General features: G+C 33.1%; 1 protein-coding gene across 1 annotated transcript; it reads right to left on the bottom strand.

The window, feature by feature from the left end:
• Positions 1-762: 762 nt before the first annotated feature.
• LOC123665515 (sister chromatid cohesion protein PDS5 homolog B) lies at positions 763-26,165 on the bottom strand. Its single transcript, XM_045599808.1, has 19 exons — positions 25,949-26,165; positions 19,495-19,584; positions 16,433-16,627; positions 16,145-16,335; positions 15,059-15,266; positions 13,589-14,635; positions 13,260-13,437; positions 12,302-12,490; positions 11,086-11,179; positions 10,711-10,894; positions 9,879-10,100; positions 9,309-9,446; positions 8,655-8,714; positions 8,079-8,238; positions 7,207-7,325; positions 6,827-6,970; positions 5,611-5,775; positions 4,788-4,886; positions 763-2,979 (listed from the first exon to the last, which is right to left on the bottom strand). The coding sequence occupies exons 2-19, from the start codon at positions 19,573-19,575 to the stop codon at positions 2,881-2,883; spliced, it is 3,573 nt and encodes a 1,190-aa protein (XP_045455764.1). The 5' UTR covers positions 19,576-19,584; positions 25,949-26,165; the 3' UTR covers positions 763-2,880.
• Between the last annotated feature and the right edge of the window lie 1,060 nt (positions 26,166-27,225).

Here is a 27,225-nt window from a genome sequence, read left to right on the forward strand (position 1 = left end):
TGTCACGTAAGTCGGAAAAAAATCTGCCATCTACGTGCTATTCTGTCATACGCTGCAAAAACTGTAGAGCTTACACGTATATAATGTAAAAGAGAAATGTTTATCTTACCTAACTTACTACAAAGTCCTCGACAGCATATATCAATCTTTTATGAGTAAGCCATTATCGCAAAAACAGCGAACCAAAAATACAATAAAAATTGATAATATATTTCTTATGCACATTTGGTAGTATCAAATTGATTTTTATGTCGCAGAACCCATTTTGATGAATTTTGGTATAAAGATAGATATTGAGAAGATGATAAGCTACTCGAAGTACTTGCTAATCCTGCCCAGACGAAGTCGCGGGTACCAGCTAGTGAGTATATAAGGGGAAGTTTTAAAGTAGCACCCGTGACGGAGAAAATGAGGAGCAATAGGTTAGCATGGTATGGGCGTATAATGAGGAGGGATGAGCGCTATGTTGGTAAAAGAATGTTAGAGATGAATGTCGAAGGACGAAGAGCGATCAGCAGACTAAAAAAGCGATGGATGGATTGTGTGAGTGAGGATATGAGAAATAAAAGAGTAAGCGCTGAATTGACGAATAATAGAGAGGAATGGAAGAGGAAAACATGTTGTGCCGACCCTACATGAGTGGGATAAGAGCAGGAAGATGATGATCCAAAAGTGTCCATAGCGATCAATTTTGTTTTGTTAAATTAAGTATGTAGTGCGTATGTAGTAATAACATAGAAAATTAGAAATAAAAGTCAAAAGTGTATGTATTTTTTATTATTTATTTTAATACATAACTACAGAGAATCATCACTGCGTCCACCGAAGTGCCGCACGCCTTCACGGGCTCTCCCAAGTTTTTGGTACTTAAATCAGTTAAACGACACAAAATAATAATAAAAAATCGTACACTTATCACGAGCTAGAGGTGCGTGGACATCAAAGCGATGATGACATACGAAGAAAATTATTGGGCCATCTAAAACACATTTTCTAACAAAAATCGTAGACAATTTAACTATACGTTTTAGTAACTTAAGCACTATTCACATTCGTCTTCACAGCGTTACAAAATTTCACGATTCCTCTAAAGACGTACGACCGTCAAATCTTAAAATTAAATAAACCGAATAAAATTAACTTGTATTATCACAAGAGTCTAAAATGAAAACGCAATGATATCCACCAACGTAATTATGAAAGAAAATCTAATTTTGTGTCATTACTTTAAAAAAAACCGATCCGTTGTAAAAATTACTGAGTACACATGAATATATAAAACTATCGATGATTTTATAATAGTTTATCAAAATATTATTAAATAAATCGATGTTGAGAGTCTGTAACTTCAATTGCTTTACAATGGAAACTGACTGGTCGATCAATGACAAATTTTTGACAGTTTTGATAACATCTGGACGTCATAATGACACATCGATGCAAAATTCACTGTGATAAGTAACTATTGTTTTTAATATTTATACCATTAAAATGTCAATGAAAGACCAATCGATCATTACAATATGCAGACTATCGACATATCATGTGTATTCACAAATTCCAAGACCACAAGGCGTGGCCCATGAGGCTGAAAAAATATAAAAAAGAAAAAATTAATCGACCAGGAAATTTTATAAATTAAAAACTAAAAACAACGAGCGAACAAACATTGTATCATTAACTTACAATCAAACTCTATATTACACTGTTCTCCTTCATAATATATCAAGTGAGTCATTACCCCCGTATTATATGTATAAATCCTTACTTATATTTAACTTTAACATCGATTATAAAATATATAATCTAGACTTCTAAACAGACAGATAATACGTAATATACGATAATACGTACTTAAACTTTCAATAGAGTTGCCCAAAGGGACAATATTATAGAGGGCGTTGCACTCTCGTGCCAAAACATTTGGGGCATATTAGTAATAATACTTTAGTTAACATGCATTATTTAGACGTCCAAGTAGAATATAAGTAGGGATTACAGATTTGGGTCGAAATATTTCAAAACATATTCTCTACAAGTAACCATTTTGGAAGATTCTTTTTTTCTTTGTATATTTATTACTTGAATACCAGATAATATTTTTAAATGACGAAAGGTAAACGTTTCAAATCTCCCAAAATGGTCGTATACGAAAAGTATTATGAAAACAATATTCAAATCCCGATTTTAAAACGATGTTACAAAATAAAATCATTTAAAACCTTAATGAGGTTAATTAGTACCGCCAAAAACAATCGCAGATTACAAAATCTATGACATTTGAACCGACAAATAAAAATCGGATCACTAGTAAACATGATTCAAAAAGGATTCATTTTTGAACGTTATTTCATTTATTATCATCGTATTTATTTTACAAATTTCATCTGTAACAAATAAAAAAACTGATATACGATTTTGAAAGTTACTACGAACGAACGAAGAACGAATGAATTTCGAAGTTATTTATGTAAAGAAATTAATTGTGTTTCCTTGTTTGTAATTGTCTTTCAGGGTATAAATAGCCAGTCTTAATGGGTTTAAGCGTAATGATACCTGACTGGGTGTTTGTCTGGGCCTTACGTAATAAGGATGTATTCTTTATTCGTCAATTGAAAAAAAAAAAAATACAAAATAAAACAACTAAACTATTTCAGAATTGAAAACTATCAAGTACACCATAGACGAAAAATACATCATGTAGAAAAAAAGTAAACTGCCAGTCAGCTTTAATTTCAAAACAAAAATGGCGACTGATGATGGCAATAATAAATTAAGAACAGGCATTTAAAGTGCCTGTCAAATTAAAAAGGACACAGATAAAAAAATAAAATTAAAAAAAAGTGACAGTTACTAGAATACATCCCGAGTTAGACAAATTCAGTCGTTAGCGCGTTTCACTTGAGGCTCTTCTAATTCGGTTTCCGGCGGCTGTTCGATTCCCGGTAGTATTATCTGTGTCTCTGATGCCTCTGATGGCTGTAAAAAAAAGAAAATTTTAAGATAAATAAATCCAGTACAAGAAAGAAAGGGCTTTGTTAGGCCTCTGTTAGGCCTCTGTTAGACTTTTGAATTTGTTTTGTAGACCATTTAGTAACTTAGTGTATCATAGTTATGTAACATTTTTTGACAGTCGATAAAACAAACTCGCTATCAAAAAGTTATTTTCGGTACTCAGTTATAAAGAATGAAGAAGGCAACATATTTTAGTAATAATTGTAATTAAATTTTTATTGTTCCAAATTCAACTGCTATTTTATTAGTAAATTACATAAAGTTTCTCAAAAATAACATTCTTAAATTAAAATTGATGAAATAAAAATAATTTTTACCGTCCTTCAGATAACGAGTGTGTTTTCGGCATGATCAATATAAATGTTTTTTTTTTTTTTTAATTTCTAACATGCGAATTTTAAGCAAATAAGTTTTTCTATATTACTATAAGTTTTAAAACGGCCTATGGCATATAGCATGCATTAGACTGTATTCAGCAAATTATATTGTTAAGTGAAAACTATATAAAAATATTTTTTTAAAGATTTTCCAGTAGCGTAATGTTTGTTGCCCATCATACAACTCGAAACTTGTACCTTGAGTAGGAACATTCTTTAATTTTAGTTATTCAAGCAATATAAAATAATATTTAAAAAAACATGACTGAAAAAAAGTTACATAATCTAGTAAAAAAAATTTTGAACAGTAGATTTGATCAAAAGAATTAAAAATTTGAAAAATAATCCCGTCATAAATTTAATCATAATATATATATAATCATATATATGATTGACACTACCACAACCATTTCATGCTGCTATAAAATGACATGATATGACATTATTGTAATTTAAAAAAAATATCAGAAAAAGTATTTATATCGAGAATTTTTTTTTATAATGGCAATGGTAGCTTCTCAAATGCTAACATAAACACAACGCTAAAGAATTCAACAAAATAAAACAGCAATTTACAATTCTCTTTTCGTTTCGCCAAATACAACTACACGCTATAAAAATTAAAAATAATAAAATATACGCATCCATTATAATTTCTTTTTTCAAATAACTTTTGTATAAATTGCGTATAATCGCAGCGTGTTTACCTTAGCATCGATACTTCCAGATCTGCCAACGACAGGCTGAAATGAAATTAAATATATATATTGGGCAATATGTGACGCCCGCGACTACTTGATACTCGAAACCTTTTATTTATTTTACAAACTTATCGCTTTAAATCTACAACGTGTATATATTATTATAACTATGTGTTTGTACGCGATCATCTCATGATACGCTGTTCCAACTAAAAATATTACCTATTTTTATGTAGGAAGATACGACACGACACGTACTAATAAACACGATTAATCTAACAAGTATAAGAATACAACACGAGTAAAGCCACGGGGAACGTTATTTATTACACTAATAAGTTTCAAACTGAAGCGTTTCTTAAAAATCTTTCTACAATATATTATTATATGTATAGAACCGGTATTTGAATAATACTTCTACTTAAACTTGCTTAAGAAACGTCCAGGATGTACGTTTCTTAAGCCATATCTCGTACAAACTTTAAATCAGTTGCATTCGGTAACCTATTAATATATAATAAATATACCTATATCGATATATGTATTGTCTTGCATATTTACTGGATCATTAAACACAGGGGAGTAACTTTAAATAGAGATGTGAACTTAAAACAGTTATATAACATACATAATATTATATACATTGATTATACTTTAATGTACTTGTATACTTTTTGTGAATGTATGCGCTTACCTCTACGTCGTTAACATTATCAAGGGTGTCTGTAGTTCGGGCACGTTTCCTTGCACGGGGAACCACTTCCGGCGCAACTGGCTGGCGTTTAGGTTGGAACTAAAAGAGAAAAAAAAATACATTTATAAGGTATTTCTTTATAAATAAACAAATTGCGTTGCTCTGAAAATAAGAGTTTTTATTTCGTTAAATTTTAATTTACATTGTAATCACTTAAATCTATAGACACTCTCACCTGAAAATAAGAGAAACGACAATTTATGTTTATTATTTATAATTCTTCTGTATCAATTATATTTTATTATTATTTTCCGTTTTCATCAAACACCATATTTTTATACTTTTTTTTTAAAGTCATCTGCATTCAAAATACTAAATTTAAATATTTAGAGATAAAAGAGGATACTCTTTATATACGCGCGTCGGACTAGAGCACAGATACTCTACTACAGCAGAGGTCTGCAAACTTTGAAGCCTTAGGGCCATAATTATTTTTGAGATAAAAATTTTTACGCACTTTTGTGTTGCGCAGGAAACTGGTGAATGCATGACAAGAACATTACAAAATATGTGATCGGGATAGGCGAACGGAAGTTGAGGGGCGGGAGAGATATAAGTTAATGAAGATATAAAGAGAGTTACGTTTTGCAAGTTTAACTTAAGTCGTGTCGTCTACAGCACACTCGCTTTTTTTTGGCTGTCGCGGATCTTATTGACAACACTGCAGGCCGCATCGATGGCACTGGCGGGACAGATTTGGCTTGCAGGCCGTAGTTTGGAAACCCCTTGACTTTACGGAGAACTGTGTCATAGAGATAATCACCTGCAACTCGGGCGGCAGGAAGACCCTCGTGTTGATGAAGAAGTCGGGCTGGGGTGCGAAGTACATTGTAGGGATTCGGGCGTCGGTCGGAAAGTCACGGAGCTCGAAGCTCGTCGAACGCGCCCATATCACCGACATTGCCAGGTCACACGTCGCCCACAATTTCTGTAAAAAATCAGTTTAAGTTTATTTCTGAACTTGTTTCAAATTGCAAAAAATAAAATGCATAATCAAGTTTATATAAAATCTCGTATAATAGGATTTTTAATTAAGCATAAGTACTTATTTTTCACTGGTATGTCTGGCAATTTGAGGAAACTTTTTTGTAGTAAAACTTCTTTACGCACACTTGACTTAGGGAGTAAGGTGGTGAATGCGTGACGAGAGCGTTACAAAAAGTGTGATTGGGCGAGGCGAACGGAAGTTGAGAGGGAGCTATAAGTTAGATGGAGCTAAAGAAGTTTTACTTCAGTCGTGTGGTCTAAAGCACATTCATTTTTTTATACAACTAGTTTGGCAATTGAGCCTATGGCTCACCTGATGGTAAATGGTTACCGTAGCTTATAGACGCCTGCAACACTAGAAATAGCGCAAGCGCATTGCCGACCTCCCTGACCCTCCTCGGGAACTCTCCACCTTTTTTACAACTAGGTCGGCAAACAAATTATTTAGCTGTGATCTTCTATAAGGTCGAGGTACTTCCCCAGTAGGACTGCTCCAGATTTTGTGCAGGATATTTCCCGCTGTGCCCTACCTCTATGATTCATACAAAATCTCAGAACAGTACCAAGAACTAGACTGTAAACGATCGATTGTAATAGGATTTTTAAATAACACATGTTTTCATTGTAATATGAAATTTTGAATAGTTACGGGTCTCTGTAAAGAACTCACTATAGACGGCGCCACGGTTCGCTTAAACCGAAAATAAAAATCATCATATCAAAAGTTTCGCTCTAGCGGGTACATCGTTCCATAGCTTAATTGGCTAGAGCGCCGACACGGTCAGTCAGAGACGCGGGTTCGAACCCCGCTGGAGCGGTCAATTTTTGATATGATTTTCAAAAATGTTTAGAATCCCTAATGTGTGGGTAACACAAAAAAAAATCGTACATATTAACACATGTGCTTACTTTTTACTGTATACATCTGGCAAATTGAGAAAGGTTAGATACTAAAGCTATTTATAAAGCAAGTAAAAAAATAAAAAACATACATAATTCATAGCGTCATCGGTCTCGTTGAGAGCATCTTTGTGGTTTTTCATCCTCTCAACCAGACTCTTGTAGAAACCGTAGCAATAAAAGTCATTACGTGTTATCAGAGGCTCCAGCACAAACCAGAGGCATTGTTTTACGACCTGCAAGGAAATCCGAAATCATAAGTTAATAAATTTTCTTATACTCGTACTTGGTTCCTATATTCAGAAAACATGACATGCTCGAAATTTAAATGTTCGTATGTAATAGTTTATTGAATATAGGCTTTGCGAAACATTATTTTTTTTTTTTTAACTTAGACATACGAATATTGTGTGGTCAAGCTCGACTTTTCGATATAAATAGACAATGTAAAAATATACTCAGTTGTACAGACCTTAAGCTGTGCTACGTTGTCATAAGCCGTGAATGCAGGATCATGAGCCAGTACAGGTACAGCAAATACCATCATGTAGTCTGGTAAAATGTGGGGTAATTGGCTCACTGCTCTTTCAACTAAAACAAAAAAAAATTATAATACACCTCCACTACTACTACATTCCGTCGTTTATATTCATAATATCTATAGTTGTTTATATATGCATATATGTATTTATATGTATGTATGTATTTATATGTATGTATGTATGTATATGTATGTTTATGTATGTACTCGTATATGTAGTTTCATGCCTGTAATTATATCTATTTAAATGTATGTATAGTTATATAATTATATGTGTTTACATATATTATTTTAAAGTACACCTCTATGCCGCTTTATTCTTATTCATGTCCTTTTTCTAAAGGTTGTCTGGAACAGATCGCTCTTTAGCGATAAGACCGCCTTTTGTACATTCCTTTTTTTTTGTTATTATTATTATTATTTCTTGCTTGTTTCTTTTTTTTTTATGTTACATGTATTGTTTCTGGTTGTACAATAAAGTATATTTATATTGTATTGCACACCACAAATTTTATTGCTTAATATGAAATCTTGACGTTCTATAAAGTTGCAATTGTTGAAATCAATTGTAACTACTCTATTACAAGGTAAATCAGCCTTTACCCTACCCAATTAAGGAGAGGCGGGGGGGGGCTACCTACTTTTTGTTGGGTGTGTCTAGTCAGTTGTACAGACTGCTAATAGTCATTTTAAAACACATTAATAGTCAAACAGAATAGCTAGAAAGACGATCTTCTGTCCTTAATAGAATAGGATAGTCAGCCTAGCTATTGGCCCTTCAAGGGTCAAATGTACTAACTAACCTTTAGTACCAATGGTTATATTCCGCACATACTCTCTACGTCTTACGACATCAGCTAACATGTACTGACGTATGATGCCTCGTATACGTCTGTCCGGTTCGCGACCAGCCAGCGCGTAAACACCCATAAAGTCTAGTGGCAGGCATTTGTTTGGTATACCCTGAAAATAATAATTTTTTACTTTACAAACGAAGGACGTGGAGCGAGAGGCACAAGACAGGATCGTGTCAAGAAGACCCTCTGTACCATCGGGGTAGCATAGGACTGCAACACGCACGCACGCACGCACGCACGCACGCACGCACGCACGCACGCACGCACGCACGCACGCACGCACGCACGCACGCACGCATGCACGCACGCACGCACGCACGCACACACACACACACACCGCAGTACCGTTATTTTTAATTAATAAATTAATTAATTTAGATTTTACTCAAGTTTTGTTTTTGTATGTATACAAGTATTACATAGACAAATACTGGCTGATTGTTCATTAAATATTAATATCCATATTTACATTAAGCATCCTAAATATAAACAAATAAAAAACATTAATATTTCATTATGTACCTTTGATAAACCTTTGTGTAATTTTGCTGCAAAACCTTCTCGCACTTGTGGCACTTCATCCTAGAATAAAAAATAGAATTAATTATCAATATCATTTGAACCGCTATTCCTATTAAAAAGTCCTAATAGTAGGAGTGTCAACTACATTCTGTCTTGTATCAACTTTATTATACATACAAAGAAAACTGTTATAATGTTACAAACTGAAGATTTTTTTTTACTTCCATTGATAAATAAAATTGACAATAATCAAACTTATTACTAATAGATAAAATCCACGCAGGTTTATGTCAATGCCACGGATATATAATATACGCATACAAACACAAAAAAAAGGAAGGGCCAAAAGTTAAAGAGGTGTAGTCATTTAAAAAGCGTGTTTGAAAATAATGGCAAAGAGCATCCATTTCCCTTTTATATTAGAAGCGTACTTAAGCAATGGCCTATTGCACACAAATACATTAACATTATTACAATAATGTCACATAAATAATAAAGGTGATTTATTTTTGTGAATTTATACATATTAATTTTTTTTTTTAAATAATTGTGTGTTGTTATACTAAAAGAAGCTTGCAATGGCTCTTCTAAAGTGACTTAGACTCTTTTAAGCTTCGCAATAATATTGAATCTTGAAGAATATCAGCCACTCACCACCATAAGATGCGACAGATTGTAGAACTGATCGGCAGTGAACTGGTCTCCGACACCCTTCTGTTCACATATCTTTAACATCGCAGCTCCGGCGGCGAGACGTAAGTGTGCCATCTCCGCCTTCGACACTTGCATTTGCTGGAAACAATTATTTATTTTATTATTTTGGTTTATTTTAGACATTTTGATATACATTTATTTGTGCAATATTTCACATTCTAAGACTGAGGATTCAAGCTGTTTAATGAGTCAATGCCATTAAAATTATAAATATAGAAAACAGAATAATAGCGACATTTTTTTTAATAAAAATTATTTATTTAGAAAAACGTTTACATAAAATGATGAATTATCACAATTCAATCACAAAAAAAGAGTTTATTCATGTATGTTTCTACGAGTGTGTCTCTCTTTGTGAGACACACACAAAGAAACTCTGTGTATGTGTGTATCTGTTTTTTTTCTTCTTTACATACAAAAATTTATTCTTTTATACATACATAAATGTGGAGAATTGAAATTTTAATAGATTTCCGAATCCGATTTGTAAGTTTTATAGCTCGTTTTTACCTGTAATAAATCTCCTTTGTGAACAATGAACGCATTAAGCATTCTGAAAGTCTTCTGAGCTGATAGCTCGTCCTTTTTCAAGCCTAACAACCAGCGAGCCATACACTTGAGGCCTTCTAGCTTGCAACGAGTCTCTTCTGGTAATTCTTCTTCTGGACACCAGTCACCTTCTGGAGCGTTTGGACCACCTCCTCCTTCACGGACTAACAGCTCTTTTACGATCTATAAATAAAAGAAAAATTGCATAAATTTAGTTGCGTTGTTGTAAAAAGCGTTTCTTTGTTTAAACGCAACATATCACTCACTCACAATTGGCCCAAATTTGGCTTCATTAGTACTCAGAATGGACATTTATCTATGGACAGTCACAGATATTGAACGCTTGGCAACACACACAGACAGTACAGTAGTTTTGTGCAAAAGAAAAAAGTTTATAGTACTTAGTACACACAAAATAATTGTGTTTGTTAACAAAGGAAAGAAAACCGACTTCAATTACATTAACAAGTAATACAACGTATGTAGATGAAAAAAATTAACAAACGGACTAGTCGTCACTACGATTTTCGAGGTTTCCCCCCGATTTCTCTGGGATCCCATCATCAGATCCTGGTTTCCTTATCATGGAGACCCCTTGGGATATCTCCTTTCCATATATGGTTAAATTGAGTAAACTCCTCCTTTTTTGAAGTCGGTTAAATCGACATATATATATATCCATAACATGTTGATTTAAAGTTTCGACTTTTGACATATTTGAGGTCAGCACTCTATATCCATGCTGATAACCTCAATTTAAAATGCAATCCTATCGAATTTTTTCGATACTCACCTTTCTCGAGACAATATTCTTGATGTGAACGGGGAAGTTATCAGGCAAATTGTGAGCGATGTGACCTAGAGTCACAATAGCAGTGCGATAGTGCTCTGAATGCGGACTCAGAGTACTCTTGAGCGTCTCCAGGATCTCCGTAAATATAGCTGTCCTCTGATCCGGAACATTCACGAACAGGCACCTGAAATTCAAATAAAAAATAACTTAATTCAAGTACACTTCAAGAACACTCTCGAATCCTCATTTAAAAAATTAGAATTTTAACTATCTTTAAAAGTTAAGCTACCACCGATTCGTATTCGATATTGCGTAATGATGATATATGAAATTGTAATGAAAATAATGTTTAAAATTTGGACATAAATTACTCACCTAACGGCATTTTTAGCTTGCTTCGGTGTACCAACTTCAGCATATGCTTTGCATAAAGTGATCAGTTTCGGAAATAACGCTGGACACGCTTCACCTAAAAATAAAATTACAAATTAGTCAGAACTAACGAAAGCAGTAACGATTGGTACGCAGTAACGTATTTACCCTTTAGGGCCAAGAGAGCCAAGACCCGAGATTTTGTGATTGGAGGCGCACTCCCGAGCGTACTAGGGAGGCGAAAAATTAATCAAAAAGGTCAGCCGAAAGTTTTCACCGAAAATAATCGATTACTTTTTAACACATCCCTAATACACCCCTAATACATACGATGCTTTTACCTTTTCCCTTAATTTGTAGGTAGGCAAATTAAAATGGCCCGGGGCATTGAATCGTAAAATACCCCACTGCAGGTGTCTATGATAACAACCGGGACTGACAGCTTAACATGACACTAAGGGATAGAGGCACGGTGGGAACATCTACAAGGACAAACAACCAGACCAGAACGAAATATTTGTACAAAGACAAATATTTCCATACCAAGCGGGGAATGAACCCGGAATACATTACACTGGCATACGGTCAAACTATACCAGAGCGCTGCCAAAGTATTAAACTATTTTTTTTTTTTTTGATTAAACATAATCTTAATCTATGAAATCAAAAAACCAACAAAAGTAAACGAATAGATTTTATGAAAATATCATAGGATCAAAATTGATGCCCTAATAGATTGATTATTGAACTTTTGGTGAAGGAAAAGAAACTTCCTTCATTGTATGTAATGCTTTTAAAGCCTTTTAATGTTCTTGAACATCAGAAGCAGGTCCTTCAATTTTCAGTAGCGACGTAAGGCACGTCTAATATGTCGCTGTGGTTATCTAATATGCTAGACTAGCTACTGGACTATTCAATGTTGATGTGAGTATGTATGTCTGTATGCAAAACGATTCAGCTAGTCTATTGAAATATCTGTGTTTCGACTCGATACTGACATCGCTTTGATGTAGTGGTTGGTGCAACGTGTGGGCGTTCACACACCGGCTTTTGAGGGTTCCATATCCGGTTGGGATGGATATTTGTAAAAATATTTATTTCAGATCTGGTATCCCTGTGGTTCTCCGAACCGTGCCTCGGAGAGCGTAATGAGCTGTTGTTTCCGGTCACATAGGCCTATGCCCAGCATGTTACAGGCTGAACTGTGACTGATACTTACTCAGCGGACGATATTTCCCAAGGAAAGTGAGAGCGGCAAGTATATGAGGCGCCACGCTTTCATCATCTAGCTCCAATAGCGAGGTGAGGCGATGCAATACATCCTCGTGCAGGAAGTGAGCGGGGAACACGAACGAGAGCATCACTAACAGCTTGAGTCCGCGCTCCGCTGCCTTCTCGATATCGATACCTGATGGTCCATGAAGGAGAAAACTTAGTATTCATGATTAGCCTTATTGCTTTAGATAATTTGTGAATTGACTACTAAAGGCCATCCGTAAATTCCGTCACACGTTAGGTTACACGGTGGTTAGGGGTCAACGAAGTGTGACATTGTGACACGGGTGGACAGTCCAAAGTTTTGTGACAATGTATCTAATTGTAATTAACTTAAAAAGTTGAAGTTTAAATTGTTTTGTTAACGAATTATTGAAAAATAATTTAAATAGAAATAAAAATAATGTCGACACTCATACGTAAAATTGCAAAATATGTATGTGACCATCATACTAGGTGGGGTGGGGGTTCTCATCATAAATGGGACAAGAACCGGAAAGAAGTAAGAAAAATAAAAATTCGCGTGACGTAATTTATGAATGTGCTCCTAAATAACCACTAAGCTGGTAGCAAAGTTGTATAAAACGTGTACGAACACAGCTACAGTAAATACATTCCTTACAGTAAGAGGATACAGCTAAATTACTCCCTGCCCACATCTTCAGCCCTATTCTCTAATCAGAATACAGCTATTTATTTATTTTTACATTTATTCACAACTATAATTTACATTGTACTTATAAAATATAAAAGGTAGTTATGGCAGCAAAGCCCTGCAGGGGCACAAAATATTTAGGGATAGGACTTATTTACATTTTGAGAATTGTCGAATATATTGGCCATTTTAAGTATTGTGAGAATATTACATTTAGTCTAGGCAAATAGATAAAACAAATACTTACCGCATTCCTCAGCTATAGAAAGATCCGTCCCTCTAACAGCGCCCTCTACATATCCCACAAGAATGAGTAGCGAGTCGTGATCTACCATCACAGAACTAACTCGTTCTAATAGCATCTTAACTGTGTTGTAATACAAGTTAGTCATCACTGGCTGGCCCAACTTTTTAAGGACATTTGACTGCAAAAATCCAATTAAGAATTAAGAAATAAAACAACTCGAGAAAATGTTTCAATTATAAAGTGATAGACATATTTAATGTCAGACATAAACAAATGTTACATAAGAAGAAATAAAGCATACATTGTTTAATAAATATTGTTTTACTCACCGTCGTCCGAACACAAACTTCGCAACTGACGTTAGGATTTAAAATAGTCTCCATTCCTTGCAATAATTCAGGCAACGACTGCATGTGAGTTGAAAATTTGTTCAAAAATTCTTGAGCTTTTACCGACTCAGGCAGGAATTTGGAACTTATGTGTAAGACCTTAGCAATCATTTCCTTTTGGACAGCGGGTGTTGGGGGTTTTCTATGCAACTCTATCCATTCAGCTACCGTACGTCTTACTGCCAGTTGATGCTTTTGTAGTTCTATGAACGCTTTCGTAGCATTATCGTCCACATTAGACATTAAATAGTACAGTTTCTTCATCCTTACTGCAGGGGGTAGTGTGTACGGAACGAGTGATGTGTTCAAAAGTCTCTCAACCAGCAATCTATCTTCTAAAGCCGTCATATAGTAACCGTGAAGTATTTTGTCTTTGATCCACTGAACCGCTTTCTCAGTGGCCGGTGGAACGCTCTCTTCCGTTAAGAATTTCTTATATATCATCGCTAGCCCTGACATCGCCTCTTTTCTTATTTTAAACTTTTTATCCAATGTCCTTTCACGTACAAAATGTAGGAGATCCTCTGACTCCGCAACCGCTTGGAAGTCTCTCTGGGCCGTTGCTATAATTGCCATCACTACTTCGTAACGCACTTGTTCGTGGGCATCATGCTGTCTCAACTTTAAAGTTTCAGTTATATCTTTTCTTAAATGTGGATGGTGAACAAGGAAATGCATGCAATATTGGACACATTTGATCCTTATCTGTACGGATATATCATTGAAGCGTCCTAAGAATGCTCGCCATAAGGCAGGGTATTGTTGGGCAAGATTCGACCCAGGTTCAGAGAACATTCTAGCGAGTAGTGCCACTGCGCTCAGTCGCTCTTGAAAATGAGCAGACTTAAGTTTACACTCTAACTGTGGCAGTACTGACAGAAGTACTGAAGGACAACATTGATTTAACTCGTATATTAATTCATACACTTTAGAGAATATCAGAAGATTCTTCTCTTCCTTTCCCAGAATTAAAACATGATTGAAGAACTGTAAAAAAAAAAACATATAATCAGTACTAAAATTAGCTACAGTTAGTTAGTAAGTTTGGTCGTTTGAACGCGCCAATCCACTACTGGTTCCAATTGAAAAATGATTTTTGTGTTAGATAGTTCATTTACCTAAGGAAGGCTATGGGCTATACAATATTTTAGTACGGTTTCTACTGGTAGAAGATCCGAACCTAAGTCGATCTTCACCGAGCTGATGATAGAATGAAACATCACTTATAATAAAATATATTAGACAATATATTAAAAATGGGTAGCCTAAAAAAATCCTGGAATGGCTATTTTTAATTTTAGACCATACTCAAATTAATGCGGATGAATAGTAATTGAATTTCTCGCTCTCTTAACATCCTTACATATATTACAGAAAAGGTAAAAAATCAGATTACCCCGAATAACTCACCGCCTGTATATAAGGTTCCAATGTTTCACTAGTCTTCACAATTAGTTCCTTAGCAAGCGAATAGGCGTGTTTGTGTTCACGTTTGTTTGGCTCCACTAGGTTTACGAGTATGACATTGAGGAGCTCGTTGGAGACCACGTCCGACTCAGTGATGAGGGGACAGAGGACGTCCAGCATGAAAGACTTGACCTTTGATGAATGTTCCGTACTGAGGACGAAAGGATATTTCTAATATATCTAATATATAAAATTCTCGTGTCACGATGTTTGTAGTTAAACTCCTCCGAAACGGCTTGACCGATTCTCTTGAAATTTTGTGTGCATATTGGGTAGGTCTGAGAATCGAACAACGTCTATTTTTCATACCCCTAAGTTATATGGGGGGGGGGAGAGATTAGGGGGCTTTATAACATATACGGCAAAACGACATTTGCGGGGTCAGCTAGTATGGTTATATAAATACATGCTGTTTGCTAGTGTATGCAAAGTTTTTAAATTTAAACGTTTTCGGGAAGTCAAAACCCAAACAATTATAAAAAAGGGCAAAATGACATAAGCGACTTTGTTGAATGTTCCGTACTGAAGGTGAAAGGACAATTCAATTTTAGGGCTTTGTAGAAATGCTGTTCTAGTAATGTAAATAGTTTTTATAGTGGTTACATTTTTTTTTAGGAAAATATACCCAGAAATTTAATTAGCTACAAAGTTTATTTTAAGTTACGAAAAAAAGGTATCTTTGATAACTTTAAACATTCATATATTGGTTTCTATATTATCACAATAAAACATACCTACTATAATATGTTTATAAAATTAAAATTATAGAGTACTATCTAAAAGAATATCTTTAAATATTTAATCCCTACTAATATTATAAATGTGAATGTAAGTTTGTTTGTTACGCTTTCACGCAAAAACTACTCAACCGATCATCATGACACTTTGTACACATATTCTTGGAGTTATTATAAGTAACATATGATACTTTTTATTTTAAAAAATTCAATGCGAGCGAAGCCGCGGGTAAAAGCTAGTTAGTAATAATTTAAGTAAATACGATGATGAAAAAAGTTTTCAACTACTTACTTGACAATCTTAAACATGAGAGAGAACAAAGCGCAGAATATTTCCTGGCAGTCTTCCAACTCAAAACACATGTTGAAAGACTTTACATACGCCAAGTTCTCAAGTAAATAAAAGTAGCGTTTGAACGCCGGGTCCTTTGGATCTCGGAGTCCTTGTAGCTGATTTATAAGAAACAGGAATATTGTTTTCACCTGAGAAATTAAATATTATTTATTTATTACTTCTTGCATACACAATATACAATATTATACAACAATAGAATATAAAAAAATTGATACAATAAAATACCTGTTCCTGATCTTTATATGGAGCCTCTGGGGCGTAAACCCTGAGTACATCAGCGATGCAGCAAGCGATGAGCAACTGGACATCGCGGGAGGGATGCGTTAGGAAGAACTCGTCGGCCAAATGGAGGGCAAGCGGTATGTACTGTTGGTACATGCCCTCATCCTGACCCAGACCCTGGAGGGTGTGAGCCAGGGCCTGGTGAGACAAAGTCATATATGAGCTATTTTTATTACGATAAAGGTGTCGAACAAGCGTATGGTACGCCTGATGGTAAACGGATACCGTAGCCCATGGAGACCTGCAATAACAGGAGACATATAAATGCGTCACTGACCCTATGCCCGACCCTTCCCACGAGCCCTGCATACCTTATTCCCCACAGGAACTTAAGACTACTTGAGAGCCATTTTATTTAGCTGTGATCATCTCTAAGGTCAAGGTACTTCCCCAGACAGGCAGATTTTTAGCCGGATATTTCCTGCTGATGTGCCCTTCCTAAATTAGACGAGCTCTCTTTGCATTGCTTTCGTTCACGAGTCATATTTTTGTGAACTTAATTGTAGTAAAATGTGATAAAGAGAAAATAATACTATAAGATAGCCCATTTTTCTGTGTATTTCAATCATCAATCAATCATTACAGCCTATACAGTCCACTGCTGGACATAGGCCTCCACAAGTTTACGCCAAAAATAACGTGAACTCATGTGTTTTGCCCATAGTCACCACGCCGGGCAGGCGGGTTGGTGACCGCAGTACTGGCTTTGTCGCACCGAAGACGCTGCTGCCCGTCTTCGGCCTGTGTACTTCAAAGCCAGCAGTTGGATGGTTATCCCGCCATCGGTCGGCTTCTTAAGTTCCAAGGTGGTTGTGGAACCTTGTTATCCCTTAGTCGCCTCTTACGACACCCACGGGAAGAGAGGGGGTGGCTAAATTCTTTAGTGCCGTAGCCACACAGCACAATCAATTTAAATAAATAAAAATAAATCTAAAGTAATTAAAAATGTTTGTAATAGTATGTCTAAGGTTTTTATGGAATTAACAAAACAAAAAATACAGTCGAATTGAGAACCTCCTCCTTTTTTGGAAGTCGGTTAAAAAAATGTCAATAGGTATAACTGGAATATTTTCCTTAACCGTAGAACAGTATTTAGTACACACTAAAATAAAACACGAGAAAAATGAAGTCTTTCACCTTTAAAAAGTACCTGACTCTGTGAACTTTGAATCACCATTTTTTTTCTGTTTCTTGAACAATCGATTTTTTTTTTTTTTTTTTTTTGTAAGTAAATTTTCTTTTACACAAACCTTATTCTGACAATAAGAAACATATAAAAGATATTACATCTCGGCGATTCACTTTTTATTTATATAGATAGATAGAATAGCTAATAATAATGAGTTCTATTTCTAAATTATTAATTGTCGCATGTTAAATGTTAGTTAATAAGGCAATTCATACGCTGTTTACAAGTGTTATTGCTCGTAGCTCTATTATATTTTATCAGTTTCGATAAGGTCGTTAAGGAAAAAACTACATAGCTTAACAGACTGGAATATAACTTTAGATAATATAATTAATGAACTTTACAATTTTCTATACTAATATTACACAAAGGTAATATTTGTTAGTTTGTAAGCGATAAATCCGAACACAGTGGAGGTTAGAGAAAGTCTATGTCCAGCAGCGGACTTATAACTCGTGGATGATGGATAAAGCTATAAATTCTAATAAGTACTATTTGGACAAAGGCGAAAGAGTCTACAAAATTATACATATCATAACTATTTTGTACGTGTACGTCACAATACTCAAATACTCATAATCCTCTTAGAGCTGAATTAAATGAAATTTTTTGTAAGTATTTATAATCATTTTGTATTATTATAAACAACAAAATGAATATAACGGTGTAGTTTTTCGGAATCGGTTCGACGCAGAAAAAAAGCTTGAGGCATTAAATTAAACTAATTTAGACGCAAGATAGATCTCAACTGAAACTAAGCTACTGCTTCTATTTAAGTGGTTTTTTTTCACATAGCGATGTAGTGGCAAGTAGGTAATATAGTCATAACGTGTCATTTAAAAAAAAACTTTATATCTACTTAATTCTTTCGTTACAAAGAAAAGCCTTTAAATAAAACTAAAACCTTTCAATTTATAAACCTACGAGAAACCTACCAAGGCTGTTACGAAACTTATTAAGTAGGTTTAAAAGTTCTTAAAACTTTATCTTATTTAACATAATAATAGTTCTATAGTGAAGTTTGTTTGTTCGATAATTAATCGCAGGAATAACCGTTGCGATCTAACAAACAATATATAAAAATCCTCTAAACTAAAAAAAGACTACATCGTGCTAAAATAACAGGACCCTATCAAACATGATAATATTTCATGTTTACAACACGAAGACAATGCACGAGCCTAATCGCGCTCGAACCGTTTCAAACCATAAAAAATATAATGAATAAAAAAAAAACCGGCTCGTTTTCCATGAATATAATTATAGTTATTATTCTATACACTCACGGTGCACAACAAAAACAGTTTAAAATTAACACACAGACATAACAAACGAAGTCAAAACGTAATGAATATTGAAATCTAATATTATACGCGATTCAGTACATACACTTCAATATTGCCCATTTTTCATATAATCCGGCAACAATCTGTAGACATTTATACTATACATTTTTAATTAGGCCCCGTTACACTAACATAATGTTAAGATCCAATAGAGTGCGCTTACAATAAACATTGACCCAATATAACTCAAATCATAAGAAATAAGGCTAGTTCATACAAGCTCGTGGCATGGGACGAAGATAGAGCAGCTAAGAAACAAATAAACTACACTGTTGAAACAGACAAGACATTGATGTATGTAAGGACAACCAAAATACAAAAACAAAAGACATTCCAAAAAATATTTACAATAGCAATAAAAAACAAATAGTATTTAAAAACACAATAAACTGCTGTAAAAACCATAAAACAGACGTATTTTGACATCGTCTTATCCAATTTATTTACATCTCTAATTTCAGTCATCATACCTTAAGTCTTCGAACGAGCTCGTCTGGTCCAAGGTCATCGGTGATTGGGCGGCAGCCTTGCGGGTACACTATTTCCGCCATGCTGCCAATCTACAAAAAGAGTTATTAAGAATGAAAATTCTAGTAGGGGTCAGGAAACACACAATACAATAACAACAGGGTAAGATCGGCAACGCACTTGCGATGTTTCTGGTGTTGCAGACATCTATAAACTACGGTAACTACTCACCATTAGGTGGTACGCTTGTTTACAAACCTAGTTGTATAGCACAAAATAAAACACCAAAAGAAGACCACAGAACACACAACAAACAACTTTAGCCTGTGTTATGTGATCAAACCTTTGAAGGCTGGCAACCTTTGACAGCAGCCAGTACTTATGTGCCAGCTCATTTTTCTTATCTTTCATAGCCAGAGAAAATTATGGATAGTTGCTAATAGAATAGATATCTTGATAATTATTTTATTATTTAAACAATATTATCATATACCTAAGTAGTTCGTTTTTTATCATCAATCATAATTAAGATGATAAATAATGAAGGATCAATGACATAAGGTTTAGGAATGGGTGTGAAGAAATTATTTCTTCTATATCAATAATTTATTTGTTTGAAAGAACTAATTTTAAGATCTCAAGTTGAATTTATATAACAATGTTGTTGTTATTAGCTAACTTTTAATAATATTGACCAAATTGTATAGCTCACCTGATGGTAAGCAATTACCAATGTCAATAGACATTTGCAAAACCAGAAGCATCACAACCATGTTGCCGTACCTACCCCCATATGCCTAGGAGCTCCGGTCACCTTACTCACCACAGGAATTATTTAGTTGTGATCTTCTATAAGGTCGACTTACTTCCCCAGTCGACCTGCTCCAGATTTTGAGCAGGATATTTCCTGCTGTGTCCTACCTCAATTACTCAGTACATTTTATGGTGTACAACCTTTTCTGTAAAACTACAACACACTCTTCTATAATATAATATTGCAATTATTATATTACAAAATTAATAATATGCAAGTCATAAGTAAAATCTATATTTTTGCCCTATTATAAAATAGACATAAAATAAATTTCTATTCTAGCAAATTACATTATATCTTTAACAATATATCTATATACATAAAAATTTCGTGTCATGGTATATGTTAGCGATAAACTCCAAAAATACTGAACCTATTTTTATCAAATTTTGTAAGCATCTATAATCTGATTCAACTTGGGAGGTAGTTTTAATCTCAATATTTGTTATTGCAAATTAAATGTTATTATACAACTGTATCAGTATCAGTGTTTATTGGTTAGTTCTATAAAATCCTAATAAATGGCAGTTTGGCATCTAAGTTGCACAGATACCGGATGGTAGATTATATCCGTGCAACTTAGATGCCAAACCGCCATTTATTGATGATATATTTTTTTTAATACAAAAATTGATACTAAACTTTTATTACTTTACTAGCTGACCCGGCGAACTTCGTATCGCCTAACACAAACTTTATCGTATGGTATTAAAGTTCAAATTGACTTTTAAGTATTATCACAAATCTTTTGTATGGGAGTATAGAAAAGAGTTGTTTTTAGACTTTTTCGGGAAATTTAATGCAATGAAGATATTGTAAAAAATAAAATTAAATTAAATGTCTTTTACAAAAAAAAAATTGAAAAAAATTAAACTTTTTTTGTCTTTTTATCTAACTATAAATTTTTATCTGCTGCTAATCACATTGAAACTACTGACTGAATTTAAATGAAACTGCAAATGTTTTGAGTTCATACAATTAAAAACTAGAGTTTTTATACCAATAATAACTACGGATCCTTGAAAGTCAAAATGTTCAATCGCAAGTGGATACGTTGGTACAATTTGTTAAAAATATAAAGGGAAACCAACAAAAGTGTTTTAGAATTTTTCATTAAATATATAAATAAATAATAAATTTCAAAAATTTAAAGGTTGTAAGGAACCCTACGTCCAGAGTTTCTTGTTTAGTGTTTTTGAGAGATCAAATTCACAGAAAAAAAGAACAAACATATCTTTTGCACGAAAAAGAATTAAACTTTTATTACTTACTAGCTGACCCGGCGAACTTCGTATCGCCTAACAGTCGATTCTTTAATTTTATTAATTTTTTTTTTTAGAATTTTTCTCTCCGTAAGAACCATCCTCGTACTTCAAGGAATATTTTAAAAAAAGAATTAGCGAAATCGGTCCAACCGTTCTCGAGTTTTGCGCTTAGCAACACATTCAGCGACTCATTTTTATATTATAGATTATATTATATAGCCATATAGATCAAATTGTTGCTAAGTCTTATCGGATGCTTGGCTTTATACTGAGGGTTGGTAAAGATTTTAAAGATTACTATACTCTTATTATTCTATACAATGGCCTGGTGCGCTCTTTGTTGGAATTTGGGTCTACTATCTGGAACCCTCAATATAAGATATATGTTGAGTCCGTTGAAAAAATGCAAGCTAAATTCCTTAAACATTTGAATTATAGGTTTTGTCGCTCTTATCATGACTTGCCTAGTTTCAATTCACTGGAAGTTCGCCGTACATTGAAAGATCAGATCTTTCTGTATAAGTTAGTCAACAATGTTGTTGATAGTCCTTATTTACTAAGTTGTTTGAACTTTAATGTCCCTAAATTTTTTAAACGTAAAAATGATCCTTTTTGTTTGCCTAGTACTAGAACCAAATATGCCCAAAATGATTTTATTCGTCGTTCCTGCAATATATATAATAAAAAATTTTATAACGCTGATATATTCTCATGTTCGTTATTAAGTTTTAGACATAACATTAATCAATTAATGAACCAATGAATTTAATTATTTTATGTTTTATTTGCTTTTTATTATTTTTTTTGATTTTCATTTTATTTATTAACATTTTTCAATTGTTAAGTTACTCAATTTTGTGTTTTAATTTTAATTTAATTTATTTTGATTTAAATTATAATTTGATCTTAATTTGATTTTAATTTTAATTTGATTTTGATTTTAATTTCATTTTGATTTTGCATTTGTATTTTATTTCTTGTTTTAGATAATTTATTTCTAATTGTTAACTTTTTTGCGCTCTGCTTATTATGTGTTAGTTGTTAGTGGAAACTTAACTGGTATATGCACTATCTTGTTGCTGTTCTTTTTTACTTTGTGTTATATTTTACTGTTTGTTTCCCAAATAAAAATAAATAAATAAATAAATAAATAAATAAATATTTGGCAAACTTTCTACTGTCTTTTTTTATATAATATTTTTTTTTTTTTTTAATTTTCTTTTAAACAAACCTTGTACTGACAATAACAAAAACAATGAAAAGAATTACAAAATTTAGAGCAGTCATTCAAAAGTTATGCATGTGCCATACATTATGTAGATTCCCTTTTACATAGATTTCTATTATGTATATAATCAACCCTAAGAAATAGCTTGAGTATCAATATTACTGTTTCTATAGTCTTCAAGGTTACAGGTGGTGAGATTGAATTCGAACCTAGTGATTATGTAAAGCAGTGTTACAAATAGTAGCTTACATAATGTGAAAACATTATCATAAATTTCCATTTTGGTAAACTTATTATTTTTTAATTCATGCTTTTGTTTTTTCGTCTTTTTTTTTTTGGGATTTTTCTTTTACACAGTTTTTATATTTGTATTATTTATGAAAATTGCCTAGAAAATATTATCTATAAATTACTTCAATTGTCTTTTTAAAAAGTATATTTTTTGATTATTATTTTACTAAAAAAATAAGAAGCATAATAATTTGTTGTTAAGTAATTGTATTTTAATAGAACATTATATCTACATCTTTTTACGATTTTTGTCTGTCTGTTTGTTCCCGGTAATCTCTGAAATGGCTGGACCGATTTTGACGTGACTTTCGCTGGCAGATAGCTGATATAGTAAAGAGTAGCTGAGGTTTAGGGAGTTAATTGAGGAGTACTTCTGTTTTAGAAATTTATTTATTTTATAACTCTACAAACAGAACAATAACTTTTTGTTAAATTCCACGCAGAAGTAGTCACGAGCACAGCTAGTTACGTTAGTGTTATGAAAATTTATTTTTATTTATTTATTTATTACTTCTTGCATACATATAATCAAACACTTTTACGTAGTAAAAAAAGGAAAAAAAACAACAGTACAAAAATAAAATTAAACAAAAAGTAGTTACAATGATAGCATGCAAAGGCAGTCTTATTGCTTTAAGCAATCTCTTCCAGACAACCTCAGGTAAAAGGAGATTATAAGTACCATTGTGAAAAAAGAAAATTGTGATCGAGCGAGGTAAGTGGAGCAAAAGAGAGGGGTGAAAGCACACATTTTCTTTCTCTATTTCTTTCATAGCCAGTTACGTTTCGTCTAAGACACAGTGCAGGCCTATTGCTAAAGAAATTTTACTTCAGTTGTGTGGTCTAAAGCACACTCGTTTTTTTTTTTTAAATTATATATTTGTAGTGTACAAATTAATACTTGATAAATAAATAAATAATAAATGGGGTCTTCAGATATCTGGGGCACTGTTAATTTAAAAGATACAGCCTCCCACAGTTGCACATTTCTCTTGAATGAGTTGCAGGCCAATAAAAATAGATATTTAATCTCACACTAATTTCCAATCCATTTTTTTTTTTAAATATAAGTTTTAGGATAATTTACTCAGAAATAAATTAATTACAAAATGCTGACAGATTCAGATTGAGCATCAAGCGCCACCTTGAAAAAACGTTTTTGACCGGTATCTCAGAAACTATGTACTTTACAGCTAAAGCTATTAAGATCTTTAATGTATATCATAAAATTTTTCATCTTTTATTTCCTGTTAACTTTTTTGTAAAACTTACTTATTATGATTTATGACCCAATTAATGAACCGGTTTTACTATCTCGGCCAATAACTCTTAAAACTATCTATACTACATTTTCTATCTATACTACATTTTCTATCTATACTACATTTTCTATCTATACTACTACTCACTTCTACCGGTTATTTAAGAAATGTTTAAAACATTTCTTTAAGAATTGATCATTAATTAAAGTTCACGTGTAATTTAAGAAATGTTCAGAACGTTTCTTAAATTAAAGTATTTTCTTACTATTACTATATCTTATCATCACTTATTTAACATGCAATGGAACGGCATGGTAGTTGAAGCTTTCTACAATATGAAGAGGAAGGCATCAGCCTGCAGTGGTATATTTATCTATGTCAATTTTAAATCAGCCATCAGATACAGAACTGATAAAACCCAAAATAAGTAGATATCTTATGATTTTTATAACATTATATATAAATTTAGGTTTTATAAGTTTTAAATTTCTTAAGGGTTAGTAACTGGTTGAATATGTATAAACTAAAAATAGTGTGCCTAATTTATAATTATAATAATTATTACTATTATAAAAAAAATGTAGAATATAATATTAATAATTTTTTTAATGCTAGATAGGTGGAAAACACGAATTTGGTCCACCTGATGGTTAGTGAACACTGCAGCCTATGGACAGCGGCAACACCTGGAGCATCGCAAGAGTGTTGCTGACCTTGACTCATTACTACCCCCTGGAGCTCTGGCTACCTTACTCACCACAGAAACAACATTACTTGAAAGCAGTATTATGTTTATGATCGTCTAGAGTTGAGGTACTGCCCCAGTCAGGCTGCAGCAAATTTCGATCAAGATATTTCTCTCTGTGCCCTGCCTCAAAAAGAACAAAATGTTTTGGTATCTAATAAGTTATCTACATCAAGTTTTATAAAAATGCACCACAAAAATTTAGTTTATCTTTACCACCTTTACTTATATATAATACTAAATAATTAAATATTCATTTATTAATTGGATAAAAAGTAATAAACTATTCTAATTATTTCAGCAGTACACATTTCTATGTTATTGATTGGATTGTTAGATACTGCTTCTTACTATACAAAATTCTAGAAAAATTGTTTGACAAGATGACCTATATATGCAAATTTTCATAATCAAAAATACTGAAATATATTATTAGGTTTTTTTTGGGGATGTGGCAAAGACAAGCGGAAATGGTGTAGTTTAAAATAAGTGGAGTGCAATGTTGTCGAAGTAATAAAACAATCATTTCTTGTAAACATTAACGAATCGAAATCATAACATAAATTGTTACGTGGTCGTATCAAACAAGAATCTAATAATGCACCGAGTTCATCAGTTTTGTGCGTATTTGTTTGGATTAATACAGTTGCATTCGTGGTTGCTTTCAAGCGACATAACACTTTAGCATCTCGACCACAATTGGATTACATGAAGCTTTTACAACCAAACAAACAACACAATTTCGAGGTTAATCTACGATGGCTTAACCCTATATTGCATACTATCAATAATTTTTCGCATGGATTACACAAAACTAACTTATGAGATGTGATAATGACTAAAATACGTACAAGAAGTCATAGACGTGGGGCCTGTGTTCCCGATGTTTACAAAAATCACCACAGCAAGAATACCGAATCGAAGCAATCACGAAAACAACATAATAAGTTTATAAAAACATCACTATAAAACAAATCATTAGGATAAAGAAATGTTTTATTGATCTAAATACATAGAAAAACGCGTTAAAATTCTTTTATCAATCGGTGGACGCCAAACTGCGGGAAAAACTACAGCGAAGTTAGTAACATGTCAGGTAACAATTCAAGGTTACTCTATAGTCTGTGGAACAGTTCAGAAATTAAACTTACAAAAAGTAGTATACAAGGTAAAGCAAAATTGTTTTTTGTATATAATAAAAATAGGAAAAATTGAAATGCGAACATCCTATTTGTAAATATAAATATTCTATGACTATTCCTAAAGATAACTAAATTTAAATACTTTATTACTTACTTTATTATACTTTATTTTTATTTAGGATCTATGTACGAAGAAATATAAATAAAAAAAACTATTTTATTTACACCTACGTAGGTAATTCATATATTATATTTTTCAGTATTCATCTTATTGTTAGAATAAACATATGTACAGGACTTTTGAAAAAACGTTATTTAAGCCTAATAAAAATTTATACTAATAAATAAACTTGAAGTGTTTGTTTGTAATGATATAATAACCGCTTTTTAATTAATAAATATGGATATATACATATACCAAAATAAGTTTTTTTGCAATTTTTGTCTGTCTGTTTGTCTGTTTGTATGTTTGTTTCGGCTAATCTCTGAAACGGCTAGACCGATTTTGACGGGACTTTCAGTGGCAGATAGCTGATGTAATAAGGAGTAACTTAGGCTACTTTTATTTAAGAATTATTCATTTTATAACTCTGCGAATTGAACAATAACTTTGTTGTTAAATTCCACGCGGACGAAGTCGCGGGCACAGCTAGTTAAAAAATAAGTTTAATTTTTAAAATTCAGTATTTAAGAATTGTATCAATCGTATAATAAGATTATTGGATAGTTCACCACGAGTCTTATAGGGTTGAGCGAAGTAGTGACCCCTTGGGTAATCTATTATCTTTTTCCCAAGGGAGTTCCTGGATCTCCTACTGGACGCGTTCCCAGGTGGCGGAAAGATGAAGGGTGTGCTCTGGGCCGACCCTGAACTGCCGGGCCTGAACTCCTCATCTATTAAAAAATCTATTATCTTCTGAACGTTTAATAAACCAAAGTTCCCAACCACGTCTGTCTGTTTGGTTATTCGTAATAAACTAACTATA

The sequence above is a fragment of the Melitaea cinxia genome, chromosome 24 (assembly GCF_905220565.1).
Source record: "Melitaea cinxia chromosome 24, ilMelCinx1.1, whole genome shotgun sequence".
In the NCBI taxonomy this organism is placed as follows: Eukaryota; Metazoa; Arthropoda; class Insecta; order Lepidoptera; family Nymphalidae; genus Melitaea; species Melitaea cinxia.